We start from the raw sequence: 18,520 nt of genomic DNA on the forward strand, positions 1-18,520 counted from the left end.
ACGCAGCTAAATCAACAAAATAAAAATAAAAAAACAAAGAAAATTACAACTTCGTACCATCTTCCTGGCCGTTTTCCCACGGCAATTCTCGTCTCTCTCCTCCCTCTAAAAACGCGCTCGTCCACGCGAATTCGCTTATATTTAAACACCCATGTAATCAACCGTTCAGATTACTCCCCTCCCCTCCCCTCCCCCTCGCGCCTCGTCATAACTAAGGCAATAGGAAGAACAAGGAGGAGAGGTTTCGACCTCTCTCTCTCTCTCTCTCTCTCTCTTGTTCCAAGATATATATATATATATATATATATATATATATATCATATAGTGATCGTAGACATGGAGGAGTTAACGGTGATAGACATGGAAGCAGCCCAGCAGTTGGTTCAGCTCAGCGGCGGAGAGGAGGAGGAAGAAGAAGGAGAAGAGTTGGAGAAGGGTAAGACCAACGAGAAGAATAAGGTGAGCAAGGACGAGGAAGAGGAAGGAGGAGAGACGAGTAAATACGAGGGCATAGGGCGAATAAAGGAGGAGGATGGCGACGAGCAACGGCTTCGGAGTGGAAGAAGGCAGCGTTTCCGGTCATTGGCAGCGATATACAAGGAGACAAAGATGGCAGTAGGAGATAGGGATGAGGAGGAAAGGAACAACAAGAGGGTGAGAAGTGGTGACGAAACCTTCTCCTTCTCCCTCAAATTAAAGATAGAGAGAGAATAATTAGAATAGGGAGTTTGCCATATGAAAGAGAGAAGAGAGAAGAGAGAAGAGAGAGAAAGGTGTATAAATTCTCTATAATTTTGCAAATACTGCAGTTCTTAGTTCACGTTACTCGATTGTCTTCCCTTGAATTTTTGATGCTCAATTTGTTGGTCAATTAACAACCAAAGAGTTCATCTTAAATCTTTATACCTCTCATTCTTATTTGCACTATAACAAACAGGATTAGAGTGCATTGGGGAACATGTTTAGAGATTGGGCTTTTCAACGCGGATAAGCAATATATTATTTTCCCCGGCCTAGCCCATGAACACACGTGGATCCGAGAACAACTCGGGCAAGGCTTGAATTAGATTGGGCTCGAGCCCAAAGCTATCACACAATAAGTTCAATCTGGGACTCCTCAAAATCGAGTCGAAAAGGTCCGACTAAGTTGGATTGGGGAGGCTATTTCGGACATTTTAGCTGCTTTCCCTCATCGCACTCGCGTCCATATAAATCATCGCTAGGGTTTTGGGGCGAAGCCTTCTGAGTTTGGAGACGGCGAAGTTGCTCGCTCGCGGAGGTAACACCTCCCTTCCTCTTCTTTCATCCATCCTTCTTAAGCTTCATTCCTTCCATTTATCTGTTTACTTGAGTAGTTTATTTGTAATTAAGTTGATTAAATATTTCGTTGTATTGCGGTTGGTATACTCTATGCTAATCTACAATGGCGTATTTTGTCAAATTTTGTTTTTCTAATAAATTCCCATTAGATTTGGCATTTTTATTTCCCTTTTGAGTCTAACTTGGTAATGATTGAAATCTTCTTCAGGAGAAGAGAGAGCAGGAACATGTCTCACCGGAAGTTTGAGCATCCGAGGCATGGGTCTCTTGGGTTTCTTCCCAGGAAGAGAGCCTCTCGCCACCGTGGAAAGGGTAAGATTTTTATTGCCGTTGCTATCTATGTGTTTATTGTGCTGATGTAACGTATTATTATTTATTGGTTGATTTAGTTTGAATGATATTAGAATCTACTCTGCTTGATGTGAAATGCAATTCTTTTAAATGCCTATACAAAATAGTACCATGTAATAGATCCTTGGTGATGTCTGCTTTTACTCTACATACGCAGGCAACAGTCCTTTTATCTTGTTGTATTTTTATCAGTTGGTATTTTATAACTCCACTTTTCTAGAATTTTATTTAGCTCCTTGTTTGGAGTATGGTATCAGTGTGAACTTGTGTAATGCGCATTGCATATTTTAATTTTTAACCTCACCCATACAGCCATACTACTGAGGGGAATCAGTTAGTAGTGACTTTTAAGAGTCCCTGCTTTTGGGTCCAATTGAGTATACAAAGTAAGCAATGTCTTTTGTAATACTTTGTCGATTCAAGGTTAATGAAGTTGACTTTTCCCCCTTGTTGTTTGGTTTTACTGTTCTGCATTATTTTTTACTAAGTTGGAAAATCCGACTGTAAGTCCCCCTTTTACATGCTGATGTGAATACTTTCTCATTCTCTGGGTGCACCAATGCAGTGAAGTCATTCCCAAGGGATGATCCCACAAAACCCTGCAAGCTCACGGCGTTCCTTGGTTACAAGGCTGGAATGACCCACATTGTTCGTGATGTTGAAAAGCCAGGATCAAGTAAGGATGTTACTAACATTTATTTTCAATGTTTTAAAATATATATTTTAGCTCAGACTTATTTGCTACCTTTGATGTTTTATTGTATTACTGGAAAGGTGCGTACAACAAAATTATTTTATCGGATGTTCTTTTTTCTGCAAAATAAATCCTTCACTTCCTTTATTTGGCTAGTTTAGTACATTTTATTTACTCTCTAGCGTATATGTTGAATACCAACTTTAGTAGCTGTGACATATGCATAGGTGTTAGGGCGTATAATAACTTCACCCCCACTTGTCTTCCATTTTAGTTCCCCACTTCCATGTTTTGAGGTCTTGGTGTCTCCTTATAATGACCAGGGCCAATGTTTTATTCATCTGTTTCTCATGTGAGTTTCTTACTTCCTCTCTATTGTCTCTATTGTGCTGAAAAGTATTAAGACCAAAAACTAAAGTCACAGATCCATTGCAGACATTTGACATAATTTCTTTAATGTTGTCGAACCTCTTAGAAATGGTCTGGAAGAACATTTCTTGCATTCTTTTCTTATACCAACTACTTAAATGGAAAGTCTACCAACTTTTTTGTGTCCATGGGGCATCAACCAGTATGGTTTGTGAAATTCCCTTTTGTATTTTGCTTCATATCAAATTCTGCTATTCTACATAATTAGTATTCATGTTGCCTTTCTCTTTTATGCGATAGTTTTTCAATCTTCAAAATCTTTTGGAGTGACAATTTTGTATGACATGCAGAGCTTCACAAAAAGGAGACATGCGAGGCTGTAACTGTTATTGAAGTTCCGCCTATGGTTGTTGTCGGAGTTGTTGCTTATGTGAAGACACCGCGTGGACTCCGCTCTCTAAACACTGTATGGGCGCACCATCTGAGTGAGGAACTGAGGAGAAGGTTCTACAAAAGCTGGTACAAAAGCAAGAAGAGGGCTTTTACCAAGTACTCTAAGAAATATGAAACTGATGAAGGAAAGAAAGACATTCAGGCACAGCTGGAGAAGATGAAGAAGTATGGATCTGTTATCCGTGTGCTTGCTCACACCCAGGTACATGTTACATAATTTCAGTCATTTGATGTACCTGTTGAAGCATTTCTCTTGTCATTTAGCACTATGCTAGCTAGAGAAGGGCAGCGTGAATTTTCTTGAAAATCAAGATAAAATTAGGACAGTTATTTGAAATCATAACAGTTTTTCTGTTTACTTGCACTTTCCATTATTTATTTGACTTGCTTCTGTGGGTGATTTTATTTTTTGAGCTTCAATGTCAACTCACAGAAATCTATTTGGCATTTCCATTTTCTCAATGTCGATGGTTTTTCTGCTTGTCAACTTCCAATGCTATTTCTCTGAAGTTTGTTATTTAATGCTTGTTGCCTGGTTCTTATGATTCAGATAAAAAAGATGAAGGGCCTGAAACAGAAAAAGGCTCACCTGATGGAGATCCAGGTGAATGGAGGTACTGTTGCTGAAAAGGTGGACTATGCTTATAGCTTCTTTGAAAAGCAGATCCCTATTGATGCCGTCTTTCAGAAAGATGAGATGATTGACATCATTGGTGTGACCAAAGGTAAGGGTTATGAAGGTGTTGTGACTCGTTGGGGAGTCACTCGCCTTCCTCGTAAGACCCACAGGGGACTCCGCAAGGTTGCTTGTATTGGTGCATGGCACCCTGCTAGAGTTTCCTTCACTGTTGCCCGAGCTGGTCAGAATGGGTACCATCACCGTACGGAATTGAACAAAAAGATCTATAAACTTGGTAAAGCTGGTGACGAGTCCCATACTGCTCTCACCGAGTTTGACAGGTAATTTCTACTTGTCTTTACGCCCTCCTTTTGGTGTTCCATAACTCCTAAAATTCTAGGAGAAAGACTTGCTTTACATGTGGATGATCAAATTCAGTCATTAGCTAACCTTTCTCCCAAGAGGGCATGACTTTAATGCAAGTTTGACTTACTATTTCATTTCTTTAACAGGACTGAGAAAGATATTACACCTATGGGTGGTTTCCCACACTATGGTATTGTGAAGGATGACTATCTCATGATCAAGGGTTGTTGTGTTGGGCCCAAGAAGAGAGTTGTTACACTTCGCCAGTCGCTGTTGAAGCAGACTTCCCGCTTGGCTCTCGAGGATATCAAGATCAAATTCATCGATACATCTTCCAAGTTTGGGCATGGTCGTTTCCAGACGACTGAGGAGAAGCAGAAATTCTACGGCAGGCTGAAGGCTTGAGCCATGCATACAAATTGAGATTTTAAGCTGCTATCTAAATAGTTGGATGCGTTTCTTTTGTTGAAACAGTACCCCATTTGTAGTGGACCAAGTTGTCTTTCTTTGTTTCAGGGTGTGTTTGACATTTGCCCTTCTTTTGAGTTTTGATTAGAAATTTTGGACTTATTATATCCGTGTTTCTCTTGCAGTATCTCACTATGTATTAGATAAATTTGAGTCGTTATTTGAAGTTCCCAGCTGTGAAAAATAGCAGCAATGCCTCCTGTGATATGCTATTGGATACTGTGCATGCTTATGCTCGAACTATTAAGCTTACATGGCTACATCCCACCAAAAGCACGATTCGTGTTAAGTTGTTCCTGTGGTCCAAGATGATTGTTCTAAGCTTGTCTCACTAGTACCAAAAGATGATTGTTCTATTTGTTAAACTAAAGATGATTGTTCTATTTGTTAAACTCTTTATTACATACATCCTAATCCCTAACCATCACGTAGACTTTATTTTTGACTACATCTAACAGACGACACGCACGAGCTTCATATTTCCACCGACCAATCAAAACACAGGAGAGGTTAAGGTAAGTGGAACACTTACTGTTCCGCGGAGTAGCCCAACGCTTCTTAGCTCAATCTATCGCAAGCCGTGGGACAAAAATCCACACCTATATCTATCCACTCTTCCTCTGTTAGGGCAAAACGGCCGCTTCGTTTCCCCCAAATCGGAGCTCCAAAGATTTTTTTAATATAAAAAAAAAAGTTCTAGGGTTTCCGGTTTCTAGGTTCCCAAAGATCGATCGATCTCGAGAGGAAGATAAGAGTTTAGAGAAGCCCCTAATGCTTGGGAATCGATCTCGTTAGCTCTGCTCCGAAATCTCCAAAAAAACTGCTTAGATCCTCCACTCTCATCGCTTAAGGTACTGGTGTTGTTCTCTTCTTTGGAATCTTTTGGTGTTTTATTTTGTTTCGTCGGTTTAGCCTGTCATGCGAGCGTCTTTGGATCTCAATGCGTTGCTCTCTTTTCCTATTTTTGGAACTTCAATGATCATTTCCGTTCCAAGGTTAATTAACTGAGGTTTTTGTGTGGTTGAAGAGGTTAAGCAAGGATGGCTGAGCCTTCCAAAGTCATACATGTTCGGAACGTCGGGCATGAGATATCAGAGGTACTTTTGTCGATATTCCAAGTCGCTTTACAAGCTGATATTTTTAGTTTGCTTCGATTTTTTCAAATTCTTCTTGCTCAATTTGCATATCAATTTCTTTTGCAGAATGACCTTCTTCAGTTGGTTCAGCCATTCGGCGTTGTCACGAAAGTTGTGATGCTACGGGCCAAAAATCAGGTTTTTCCTTTTTCTTTTCGACATTTATGTTATATTTCCATATGTAATCATAGTGTTCTCTGTGAGTTCATTTTTTCTCATGGATATCTACTTATTCGCAGGCTCTTCTCCAAATGCATGATTTGCCTTCTGCTGTGAATGCCTTGCAGTACTATACAAATGTTCAACCAAGTGTCAGGTAATAGTTATTGGCGTGTTAAACTTTTGCAAAAATTACTCTTTGCATCTAAAAATGTTTTTTCTTTTTCTGCGATAATATTAAATAATCATCTGTTGAAACTTATCATTCCAAAATCTTGTTATATCCTTGAAATTTGCTATCATTCTGATCTGTACTGGTCAATGGTACCTTGGAATTTTATTGCTGTCATGGATTCTCTGACAATCAATTGACCAACTCCAGCTTTCATAGAGGCTTCTTTGAATAGAAATAATGAAAAAAAGCAATTCATCTATAAGTTTGTTCTCCACCAAATTGTAGAATGAGTCCTCTGTATTTGAGCCCTTTATTTAGTCCTTTTAGGCCTATGTAGACTAAAATGCTCTAGAAGGCTAGATCTTCCTTTGGGTTCCTACCATGCAAAAGTTTAACCAAAGGATACAAACATCAATGACAAATTAAACTACTTTATTTAGTGCTTTCACTGTCAATCAATTGAATAACATTCTATTCCTTGGAGAGTTTGCACTTTAAAGGGAATAATAGTAGAGGGGTGTTGGGCAATTAGTAAAGTAACCTATACAAACTCTTGAATGTCGGTAAATGTAAAGATGCAAGACTTATGTTAAATCTTATTCATGAGCAATGATTATTTCAAATTCAAGTCAGGAATGACAACCATAAAGATAAGTTGATGTGAAAATCGATTAAGATGGCTTGGACATGTCGACCAGAGATATCATATTCTACCAGATTGGACTAATTTTGTTAAGATAGAAGAGCCCTTCAGATAACAATGGAGAACCACAATTGGAAGGGGAGGCTGTGAGAACATATGTTTATGCTTCATCTAACATAGACCTTTCTACCAAATAGAGAGGAAAGAAGATCCATATGGACCACTCAAAATAGTTGGGACTAAAGGCTTGATAATTTTTAATCTTTTCCTCTTTATGGATGCTATTACTCCATTGGCTTTCCCTCTTGTCTAATCTGATGTTTGTCTTGAATTTTCAACTCTTATATTTATGGATAACCTAAAGAGGTTAAGAAGTAATTTGAACCTTGTAAATGTTCTTTTTAAATTTGTACACAGCTTCCTTTTGGTGAAATTGGAGATCTTGTTAGCATTTGGTTTCTAGTTCACATGAGATATATGTCTGTTTCATGTTTAGCCTGTCTTTGCAATGTAATAGAATAATAATGCACTATAGCTATTGTATAAATTTGAATAGCATCTATCATCTAGTTCACGAGATATCTAAATTCTGAACATCAATGACAATAGTTTTTCCTTACTATGTTTTTTTAGTGTCATACTTGTGTAGGACTTGTTTCCTCTCTTCTATTTTCATTATACTCGCAACATAATAGAATAATAATGCACTATAGCTATTTTATAAGTTTGAATAGCATCTAACATCTAGTTCACATGAGATATCTAAATTCTGAACACCAATGACACTTGTAGTTTTTCCTTACTGTTTTTTGAGTGCTATACTTGTGTAGGACTTGTTTGTTCTCTCTTCTATTTTCATTATACTTGCAACGTAATAAAATAATAATGCATTATAGCTATTTTACAAGTTTGAATAGCATCTAGCATCTAGTTCACATAATATATCTAAATTCTGAACACAAGACACTTGTAATTTTTCCTTAACTGTTCTTTTGAGTCTCATACTTGTGTGGGTATTGTCTGTTCTCTCTTCTATTTTTATTCGGAAAATCCTCTCTACCTAATGATCTGCTCTCTAGGTCTGTACTTTTTTGTTTTTGTATAGACATTGACACATTAGTGCTTTATCTAGTGAAGTTCAATCATACTACTATCTTCTGCTTGTTTTGGCAGCACTTGTTAATTCAAACAGGGTATAAATATTTCTCAGTTTCATCTTGTACTTGCAGCATAATAGGATAATAATGCAGTATGGTTGTTGTATAGGTTTTTAATTTGTTTTACATAATTTTGCTTGTATTGCATCCAACCTGATGAGTAGAAGATCCTGCATGTTTTTCATTATCATATTTTCACTCTATTGGTAACTAACCTCTTTTGTTCTTGTGCTATTTCAGGGGAAGGAATGTTTACATTCAATTTTCTTCACACCAAGAATTGACGACAGCTGACCAGAATTCTCAAGGACGGAAATCTGATCAGGTAGATAAATATGTGGATGAATAATTTTGTGGTGGGAAGTCCGTAATCTTTCCATAGAAGGTAGGTGGTCAGCTTTCATCGTATTTACATTTATGGAGGAAAAAGAATAACAAAGTTGAAGGAGAAATAGCGGAACAAACTCAAAAGGGAAATAGAAGGAAGAAATATATATGAATAACGAAGGTAAAGACAGGTAATTGCATGAAGAAATATATTTAAAGAATCTACTGGCTCGTGGTTCATCAAGATTGTTGATGGTGGAATTATGAAGCTCCAAGAATTATCAGTGTGAAAATTATGTAGAATATAGCACAATGGTAACAATTGGGAGAATGTTGAAGGAGATAATATGCTTAAGAAGAAAGCAAGAGAACAACGAGTAACTTACAGCATATGATAATTTTGATGAGATAATATGAAATGTACATGGTAGAACTGTAGAAGGATATTCAACCCAGAAAGCAATTCTTATCTTTCTTTTTTCATGTTGAGGAATACATTCAGTAGCACTAATTGATATTCTATGTCAAAATATTAAGACTGTTGATATCATGTTAAATGTCTGGAAGGACAAGAAGTTGATAATACAAATATTATTTTCTTGTCTATCTACTGATCATTTTCTATATGTAAATGGTCCATATCTTCTGTCTATTTTGTCCTTTTCTCATTGAATATTTATTCCCCTTGATTTATTATTCTCTATCTTTTGTCTCTGTTGGGTGCTCAGGATTCAGAACCCAATCGGATCCTCTTAGTTACAATTCATCACATGCTCTATCCAATAACAGTGGAAGTGCTGCATCAAGTTTTTTCTCCTCATGGATTTGTTGAGAAGATTGTCACATTTCAGAAGTCTGCCGGTCAGCTTCCTGAAACTCATCTCTCTATTTTATTTGGTCTTCATAAAACTCAGTTATATATTATTTTGAGAAAATTACAAATAACACCCTACATTTTGACTATACTACAATTGAAGCTCTCTTTTTATTACTTACAAACAGAGTCATCTATTTGCTAAAAAATATCAAGCTACATCCTATCGTTTAATAGATATAAGTTAACCCGGCTATTGGGTTAACTTAATTATGAAACCAAATTAAACCTCCAAAATAGCTTGGATACAAACCAAAGCATCTGTTTTTAAAAAAATAGGATGAAATCAAGATTCTAAACAACAATTCCCACAAGATCAGTGTATTCAAACTTATTTTATTTAATCTAAAAGGTCGTATAAGATGAGTGAGATGCGTGTGATTTAGAGAATATAAAAATTTTCATTTGAAATAGACAAAATATTCTATTTTCTATTCCATCCCACCATGTGCTTGTTAAGTTAAACTTAATTCAGGGTGTTGTTTGGCACTTTTTAGCAAATATGAGGCTTTATTTATAGATAATGAAAAGAGAAGGTTTTATTTATAATATATTTAAAATGTATGGTGTTATTTGTACCTTTCTCTATTAGTTCGGTATTCTTTGTCTCCTTTTCCACTATGGAGTTTGGTCTCCCTATTATTGCAGAAAAGTAATGCATTTTCATTTTATAATTGTCATTTGAGGAAGCATAATTGATAGCTCACAAAAATACCCAAATCTGATGTTGTAGGTTTTCAAGCTCTTGTTCAATATCAATCACGCCAGAGTGCTGTCCAAGCAAGAAGTTCTCTGCAAGTATATAACTGGACTCTGTTAAATCTTCTTTGTTTGTTAGATCCTTGTCTGAAGAAGCTAATTCTTATTGTAGGGCCGGAATATATATGACGGTTGTTGTCAGCTAGATATACAATATTCAAAGTATTCTCTCTGCTATGTTTTATTTTCTTTCTTTTCACCTTTCCAAGTCTGAATGTCTTAATGATGCTTCTTTTCTTTTTCGTTCAAAACCCAGTCTCAGCGAGTTGCAAGTTAATTACAACAATGATCGTTCTAGGTATGTCGATAGCATACCATGCATACTATTTGATTTTGATTATTAATACATTTTTACTGTGTCAAATTATGATAAATTACTTGCTAGTTGATTGTAGGCTCCTTAAAAGAAATATTGTTGGATAATTAATTGGCCTAAAAGCTTAAGTTTTTACATAAAAAATCTACATCGTATGTCATGCCTTGTTACAACTCATATATATCGCACATGGACAAACGACAGATAAAAGGAAGTGAGACCCCTTGAGATTGTCTCAAAATACATAACAAGAAATAGGGGTTAGGTAGAGCTTGATGAGGTTTGAATCTAATAGAACTAGCTTTGGTGCTAATGTTAGATAACCAAATGTACCAAAAACTTGAGATATTAGTAAATAGACCAACAATGTAGATCATGCCTTAATAAACGTAAATTTTTTGGGAGCCTCTTCCTCCATAGACTTAGGAGATGATCTTTAGAAAAGTGGTCCAATTTGCCATCAAAGTGTTCACTTAATATGGTGTCAGCTTCTCCTGTGGATTGAGGTGCAATCTCATGAAGATTTATTCTAGGATTGATAATAAGTTAGCATGGTGAAAAAAAGCTAGTTCTTATAGTTGCCTGATGACGGGAATGGGACATTACAGGTAAGTTAGATGCTTCACCAAACACCAGTTGTCTCTATGGGCGGTAATGTTTGTCCATATGATTTCTGTGCTGAAGGTTCTTCCAAGTAGAAGCTAGCATCCTTTTGGATCATTTGATGTTGTAATTGATCGCTGTTCAAAATGGTTAGAAACTTCTTGTGGAGAAAAGAGGATAATATCACTTTATTTTCTGGCAAATAAATACAAGCCCCAATTCTTTGTAGCTGTCTTGTCTGTTAGAAGGGTATGATGTTCTTAAGGTTCTTAATCATAATGATGCCTTCTGGATTAAGATCATGCTAAATAAATTTGTAACATGGATACTTGGCATGAGAGAGACATCAAGAGTCACAATTGCTCCTGAACATAGAGATCTATTCATTGAGAAAAGGGGACCAGGTGAGATGGGCTTAAGTAACTGATTGGTAATTGGTCAGATGTGTGTCTGCAAGATATCTGTCTTCTGATAAGGTTCTGCTTATCCCATTGATAACCTAGGCCCAAACATGTGGATCCTGTGGTCTGAAGTGAGTGAGTTTTCTAAAGCTAAATCCATTTATTGCTTCATTGGAATACTGATGGGTTGGAAGGATTGGGGCTGCTTTGAATTTGCGTCTGCTCAGCAAGTCAGTATACCTCTGTGGAAGATTATGGACAGATAGCCCATGAGATCATTCTCGTGTATGTTGAGTTATACCCTAAGAATTTGTCTTCTATGTGCAGTATCTATGAAGGGACTAAGCATCTCTTTTGAACTGCCAGGGAAGTTAGGGAGAGCCTGTGGTAATAAGAATTCCAGATGTCACATGTTTGCACTTCTTTTTTATCATTCTGTAATACAACAAATCTTGTGTATATGCACTTTAGACACCAGATATGTCATACTTGGCTATTTGGACTACATGGTGGAACTAAGTTAGTCAATACCCCATAGTATTAAAGCTGCTCCATGTTTGTGTAGTATCTTAAGGATTACTAAGATCAAGCCAAGTATGGTCTGTCATCTGCTTCCTTAGGGAACAATGCCTTACATCATAACGAGCAGAGTTGGTATTTTATTTTGTTGTTTTATCAATTTACCTGCATGGCACAACCAAGTTAGATATATGCCCAGGCAACATTAAAGTCACCTCAATTTAGACATTGCCCCTTTCATGGTATATCTTGATTCATCGGAATCTTTTCCTCTTATTTGTGCTGATCTATTTCTGAACCTTTTTTTGTCATATATTTAATAATTTTATTGTTTGTGATTACGCTTGTTGTTGTTCAGAGATTTCACAAATCCATCGCTGCCTACCGAACAAAGAGGTAGATCCTCACAGGTAGTCTGTTCTTTCTTGTGCCTTCCTTTAGCATATTGTTGTCTTTAAACATAAATGCAACAATTGCAAAGCTAATTATGCTGATGATATATATTGACTTGTTTCTTTCTATTGCTTGCAACAAACAGCCTGGTTATGGTGAGGCGGGAGGCTTGTATGCACTACAACCACCTGGAGCTAGAGGTACTTATTGCTGGCTTATTTCTCATCTTTGGTGTGTTTGTCATGTATATTAACTGACTTTTTACCTTTTCTTTTTCCTCGTCATCAGTTGCATTTGCACAGGTTGGTATTGCTGAACTTTTCAAGAGGTTTTGTTTCCTGTGTACTCGAATTAAATAATTTATCTGATGTTAAAGTGCTGCTAGCCTGCTACATTAGTGTCTTATCAAATATATTCATTTGAGAATCTTACACAAGCATATGCATTGAGGCTATCATCTTTGTGTAGATGGGAAATGCTGCGGCGATTGCAGCAGCTTTTAGTGGAGGGCTGCCTCCTGGAATAAGTGGCACTAATGACAGGTGCACAATCTTAGTCACTAATTTGAATCCTGATGTAAGTCCAGACCTCCTCATTCTGCAAGTTACAAATAGCCACTTCACTCCCCCCCAAGCTTTTTATTCTTTTTATTGCATTTCTGCTGCAGAGAATTGATGAGGACAAACTTTTCAACCTATTTTCCATATATGGGAATATTATAAGAATTAAGCTACTTCGCAATAAACCAGATCATGCACTAGTACAGATGGCTGATGGGTTCCAGGCTGAACTTGCTGTACACTTTTTGAAGGTTTGCTTGTTCTTGACTTTGTACTTTGTTTTAACAATTGCATGATAGTTGACCCTTGGAACCTAGATTTGAGAATATCATCTTCTCACTTCTTCCATTTATGGAGCATATGGGAATCATGTTCCGGTGAAAATTTGACCGGAATTAAACCCTAGTCAAATATCTTATAGTTATGTTAATGGGGCAACACATGTATATCTCCCAGTGTATTGAAAGGCGGAAAAGTTGTCCGCCTTGGCGAGGTGGCGCACTGGCTGCCTTGTTAAGTGGGAAGGCGGCGGAATAAGGAGGGTGACTGCATACGGATTACAAAAGAAAAGATAATAAACCGATACAAATCCGAGAGAACCAAAAGGAGTTGAAGGGAATCTGATGGGAGATGAAAGAGGAATTTTGTGAGAGAATTTACCCCATCTTGTGAGGTATTGGGACAGTGGTGAGCCCACGAAGTGCTCACATGCCTACGCCACTTTACCAGCATAATACATAAAAGAGATATATAGATAGATAGGTGTTGAGTAGGTTAGGGTTCATTGATGATATCGGGAAGGGAATGAGGAGTTCAGTGTGGGGAGAGGTTTATAAAAGGTAAAGAGGGGTTTGATAGGGCATGGATTGTGGGCTTTATGGTGCCATGGGCCTTGTCAAGTTCACTTATGTGGTATAACTTAAAATCTAGGCCCACGGGCTAACATGGGTTAGGCACTATTTTGTTGATTAATATTGGTGCTTATTTATGAATAAATCTTCTCTTGTTCATGGATAGAAACTAAACCACGATAAATCCCAATCTAAATATACTACACTATAAAAAAATTTATATAATATTTTAAATCTCCTCTTATTCATGGAATAGGAACTGAACCACAATAAATCTCAATCTAAATATAGTGCACTATTGAAAAATTTATATATACTATTTTAGTATATACTATATATCATATATGAATATTTTAATTTTTTATATTAAAAATGCTAAATCGCCGTCTTGGCATCTGCCTAGGCATTATACAGGGGTGACCACCCACAACCTGCGACCCCCATTCAATACAATGATATCTCCAATGATTAAACAGTCTTTTTTTAACTTTTGAGTTTTGATACAATTAAAACATCTTAAGAACTATATCAAGGCAGTACATTCTCATGCACCTTGGTCGACATAATAATTTATGGTCAGAAGCTTATTGCCACTGTTATAAGTATGTCCTCCAGATGTAAAGAAGGTTTTTTATTGCATTCACACTTAACTAGTGTCTCTGTGTTGTTATAGTCTTTGTAATTTCACATATTCCTGGAATTGAATTTCATCTATCATTCTAATTTACTGGCATGTTTCTTTAATTCAACAAGATGTTCATGCCTAAGTCTGCTTTTGCTGTAGGTAGCTATCCCTCATTTAACATCTGCTGAAATTGCATGGCCTTGATGAATTTTTTTGTCTGTTGGCACCTAAAATCTGCGCAAGTCTATGTCACTTTTGTACAGGCAGCCTCTAAAATCCTGCCTCCAAACCCGTCTACTACATGCAATATGCTGATCTTGTTGTACGGATTCACATATTATGTTCAGAATTATCAATAGTATGTGAATGTATGTGGTGCAAGTAAATTTGGCACATACCTTGGTCTCATAGCTGTTTTTCAATGAACATCTATATTTACTTCTCCTACCAAGTAGGCATGCCGCCCAATTGCACCTCAGCTACTTTTTCTGGTCTAAAAGTTTCATAGTTTGAACAGAAGGTAATCCTGTTGATTATAAAATCTGTTTTCTGCTGTAGGGGGCAATATTATTTGGGAAGAAGATGGAGGTTAACTTTTCCAAGTATCCAAACATCACCCCTTCTCCTGACACGCATGAATATGCTGGTTCTAGCCTTAATCGGTTCAACAACAATGCGGTTAAAAACTACCGATACTGTTGTTATCCTACCAAGATGATCCATGTCTCTGCACTTCCACAAGACATCCAGGAAGATGAGATTGTTAGCCACCTGGAGGAGCATGGCACTATAGTCAACACCAAGCTATTTGAGGTGAATGGGAAGAAGCAGGCACTGGTCTTGTTTGAGGACGAAGAGCAGGCAACGGAAGCTCTCGTGTGCAAGCATGCCAGCAACGTTGACCGATCCGTCATCCGGATTTCCTTCTCCCAGCTGCAGAATATTTAGATGTCTGTGATTGTTGTGGAGGCTACCTTTCTTTTTTCTCTTCCCTTGTTACTTTATATTATGAGATTGGTTGATGCGGGACAATGTGGATGTGACATTCTGGTTTGTGCTTTTCCTTCTGTTGAATTGAAGTTCTATGACGATCCTGGATCAGTTGCACCCTTCTCTGTTTTCGGTTATACGATCTAATGGTAGTGATGGATAGATGGAGACATGGTCAATGCGCATCATTTGTGATAGTTATGGATGCACGATGGCATGCTTGACACTGCACCTACTTCTTTTTATTCTAATCATGAATTCCTTGTTATCTTCTTCCAGTAGGATATGAAAATTGCTTGTTTTATCGTAGGCTAACCCGAGAAAATTTCCAAGAAAGTTTTGCTTATTTTACTGAATTTTCTTTTAGCTTTCAAGAGCAGGAAAAATGCCTGAAAAGTACTCTTCCTGGAAGATAAAGGAAAAGTGGGGATTTATTTTAGAACAAGAAAAATTATCTCGATTTTTTGTTAAATACTGTTGTAAAAATATTAATAAAGATAATGTGATTTTAATTTTATTTTAAAATTAATAGAAATTAGAATTTTATTTACAATAAATGTATATCATATTTTGATTATGTGGAGAAATTTAAGCAAAAAAATAATAATTTAATTTAACTTCCTCATAATTTACATAATATAAATGCCATCATAGTATACTTTTGTTATATATATATATATATTATAGTCACATCATATTTTAGTTTCTCTTAATTTCTAGTAAGGATTAATTTGATAATTTGAAAATTTAGGATAAGTGGGTGAGATATCTCAATTTCCTTATCCTACCTAAAAACTAGGATAGAAATATCCGGACAAGTGGAGTTTATCCCGTTTCCTCCTCGTCATGTTTGGCAATGAAATTTTGCAATAAAAGGAGGGTAAGTGACGACTTATGAACAAGTCTCATAATTTAGTAATCATCTACAGCTGGGCAAAGGAATACATTGTAATAAGCCCAAACGGAATATAGAGAATATTTACAAACAGTTCTAGCGGTTTGATCGCCACCACTAAGCTTTAACACGTCGGTATATAGGAAATTGCAATCCACTATTTATCAACTTCATCCCTCTTCTTCGCCAGAATTATTATCCTAATTTTTCAGAGGAATTGCATACCAATTTCGTCACCGTTACCAAGTGCTTATCAAATTTAATGCATTAAATAAAATCTACTATTTTTCACTTCTCTTCCCCTTCGTAATACACAGTGCAAGAAGCTTAGTTTAAATTGATAGGTTCCCTTCCATCTCTCTACGTTGCAAATCTTTCTACTGCTCGATTTTGTTTTTTTTTTTAAACAAAAATAAATCAAACACAAGTAGAAACTTTTTCTAGAAAATGAAGGCAATATTCTAATGAAATCATATGCCACAGATGTAACCACACAGAAACAAACAAAATTCCTCTCTCTGGGCAAAAGAAGAACAGAGATAAAATCAAGGAAGGGGAAGAACCAGAGCAGTCTCAGCTCTCTACTGAGAAGAAGAAGAAGACGGCGGATTCTGGCTTGGATCAAACCAGGGAGGCATTGGATAACCCGACCCACCTCCCCAACTCCAACTTCCAGCAGTGCCCAAGTAATCGATTTGCTGCTGCATTGCCTCCGAAGTATAAAGCAAAGGAGAAGGAGAAGAAGAAGAAGAAGAAGAAGTAAGAGAGGGAACAGAGTATGTAAGAGAACTACTCGTGATTGGATCATGGATACTTGCAGCATAGTTAGAACCCATCAACTGATCCAAAAATCTCGTTGGGGGAATCCGCTGGTACTCCCCAGTTCCTTGTAGCAATCTTGAGTACTCTCGATAGTCTCTTGATACCCCTGAGCTTTGAACACTTCCAAACTGCCCGGTACCGGGGGCGGCCGTCGGAGAACTGGATTCCGCCATCTGGGTAGTAGTTTGCGGTGTCGCCGAAGAAGAAGAAGAAGAAGCAAGCGGCGGCGGGAGGCGGACTTCTTCCGGGAAGTTGAGCTTCGCCCTGCTCCCTCTGAAACGGAGAGCAGCCTGGTCGTAAGCCCGGGCGGCGTCCTCGGCGGTCTCGAAGGTTCCGAGCCACACGCGCGCCGCCTTGTGAGGATCCCGGATCTCCGCCGCCCATTTCCCCCAAGGACGCTGGCGAACGCCACGGTATCGCCGCCTTGTTACCGCCTTCTCTGCTTCCTGCTTCACTGAAGGAGAGTGCTCTTCCATGGACTGGGTTGTTGTTTGGAGGATTTGTGGAGTTTCCTCTGTTTCAAAGTCAGATATATAGAACAGAAGACATTATTATAATTAATGGAGGTAGCTTTATATATATATATATATATATATATATATATATAAGAGAGAGAGAGGAAGAAGAAGAAGAAGAAGAAGAAGAAGAAGAAGAAGAAGAAGCATAGATAAGCATGAATGTAACAGTAACATGAGAAGAGATAGCGAAAGAATTTAATATCGTGTTTGTCTTTTATCTATCTGCGGATAAAATTCACAGAAAGGATGTTACGTGGTTGATTCCATTAATAAATGCCGTAGTTATCTTAGGGAGAAATCTATTAACACTATTTATTCTTATTTGTTATGCTTTTAGTACACGGTTTCTCTTTACTAATAAGACACTGCTTATCTAATGCAGTCTAAAAAGTAAAAGCCACCAAAAAAAAAAAACTTATATAGATAGAAGTAATTCATCATCTTTTAATTCAAATTCTGTTAGCAAAAATAAAGATGAAATAGAGACCAAAAATATGAAGGTGCAGAGGACAAGGCTAAGGTTCGACAAGCTGATGCATATAAAACATTTATATATATATTTATTTTCTTGTCGACTTGAGAGAACAGATGTAGTTTAGTTAGACTAAACAACATAGAGTCCTAAGACAATAAGATATAAGATTATCATAGCCGACAACATGATTAGAAATAAATAAATAAATAAAATTTACTTAGTCAACTACGAGTGCTAATTAATTAGAGATTAAAAGAGAGATGGGTTTGAGAAACAAAATCACGTACGTACCTACTACATTAGATGATCCTTCTCCAGAGAAACCTCCAAAGACATGAACATGACCCTGGTAGTATCTCATATCCATTAACTCTGGCACTACCAACTCCTCTCTTATCCTCTTCTGCGCACCTTGAAGGCCACCACCCCATGGAAGAGAAGACGAATTAGAAGACACAACGGAAGGCGAAGAAGCAGCCGCCGGATTGCCGGCGATGACATGCGTCAGCGCCGACACAATCGTCGACATCTCCTGAGCCCGTTGGTAGCCCGAAAAGAGCATCGAATCCGCCGCCGACATCGTCATCGACGACGACAACTCCTCGGACTCCTGCTCCAGGCCGAAGCCGTGGTTGGCGAAGAAGTCACTTGGGTCAGCCACCTTGAAGGACATGAAGTTGTT

At 37.5% G+C, this 18,520-nt stretch overlaps 3 protein-coding genes across 3 annotated transcripts; 2 read left to right on the plus strand and 1 right to left on the minus strand.

The window, feature by feature from the left end:
* Positions 1 to 1,125: 1,125 nt before the first annotated feature.
* LOC140791994 (large ribosomal subunit protein uL3-like) lies at positions 1,126 to 4,806 on the plus strand. The gene is made up of 6 exons (XM_073142744.1): positions 1,126 to 1,279; positions 1,529 to 1,632; positions 2,237 to 2,347; positions 3,085 to 3,389; positions 3,738 to 4,147; positions 4,319 to 4,806. The coding sequence occupies exons 2-6, from the start codon at positions 1,548 to 1,550 to the stop codon at positions 4,575 to 4,577; spliced, it is 1,170 nt and encodes a 389-aa protein (XP_072998845.1). The 5' UTR covers positions 1,126 to 1,279; positions 1,529 to 1,547; the 3' UTR covers positions 4,578 to 4,806.
* A 425-nt stretch (positions 4,807 to 5,231) lies between these two features.
* Positions 5,232 to 15,300, plus strand: LOC140792491 (polypyrimidine tract-binding protein homolog 3). Its single transcript, XM_073143533.1, has 15 exons — positions 5,232 to 5,491; positions 5,668 to 5,737; positions 5,843 to 5,914; positions 6,016 to 6,092; positions 8,151 to 8,235; positions 8,966 to 9,098; positions 9,845 to 9,909; positions 9,983 to 10,032; positions 10,127 to 10,168; positions 12,068 to 12,119; positions 12,248 to 12,302; positions 12,391 to 12,404; positions 12,571 to 12,678; positions 12,770 to 12,913; positions 14,697 to 15,300. Exons 2-15 carry the CDS (start codon positions 5,681 to 5,683, stop codon positions 15,084 to 15,086), a joined length of 1,344 nt encoding a protein of 447 aa, XP_072999634.1. The 5' UTR covers positions 5,232 to 5,491; positions 5,668 to 5,680; the 3' UTR covers positions 15,087 to 15,300.
* A 1,010-nt stretch (positions 15,301 to 16,310) lies between these two features.
* LOC140792562 (uncharacterized) lies at positions 16,311 to 18,520 on the minus strand. The gene is made up of 2 exons (XM_073143633.1): positions 18,130 to 18,520; positions 16,311 to 17,359 (listed from the first exon to the last, which is right to left on the minus strand). The coding sequence occupies exons 1-2, from the start codon at positions 18,509 to 18,511 to the stop codon at positions 16,605 to 16,607; spliced, it is 1,137 nt and encodes a 378-aa protein (XP_072999734.1). The 5' UTR covers positions 18,512 to 18,520; the 3' UTR covers positions 16,311 to 16,604.

Source organism: Typha latifolia, chromosome 7, assembly GCF_019914945.1.
Source record: "Typha latifolia isolate L0001 chromosome 7, TyphaL0001v2, whole genome shotgun sequence".
Taxonomy (NCBI): Eukaryota; Viridiplantae; Streptophyta; class Magnoliopsida; order Poales; family Typhaceae; genus Typha; species Typha latifolia.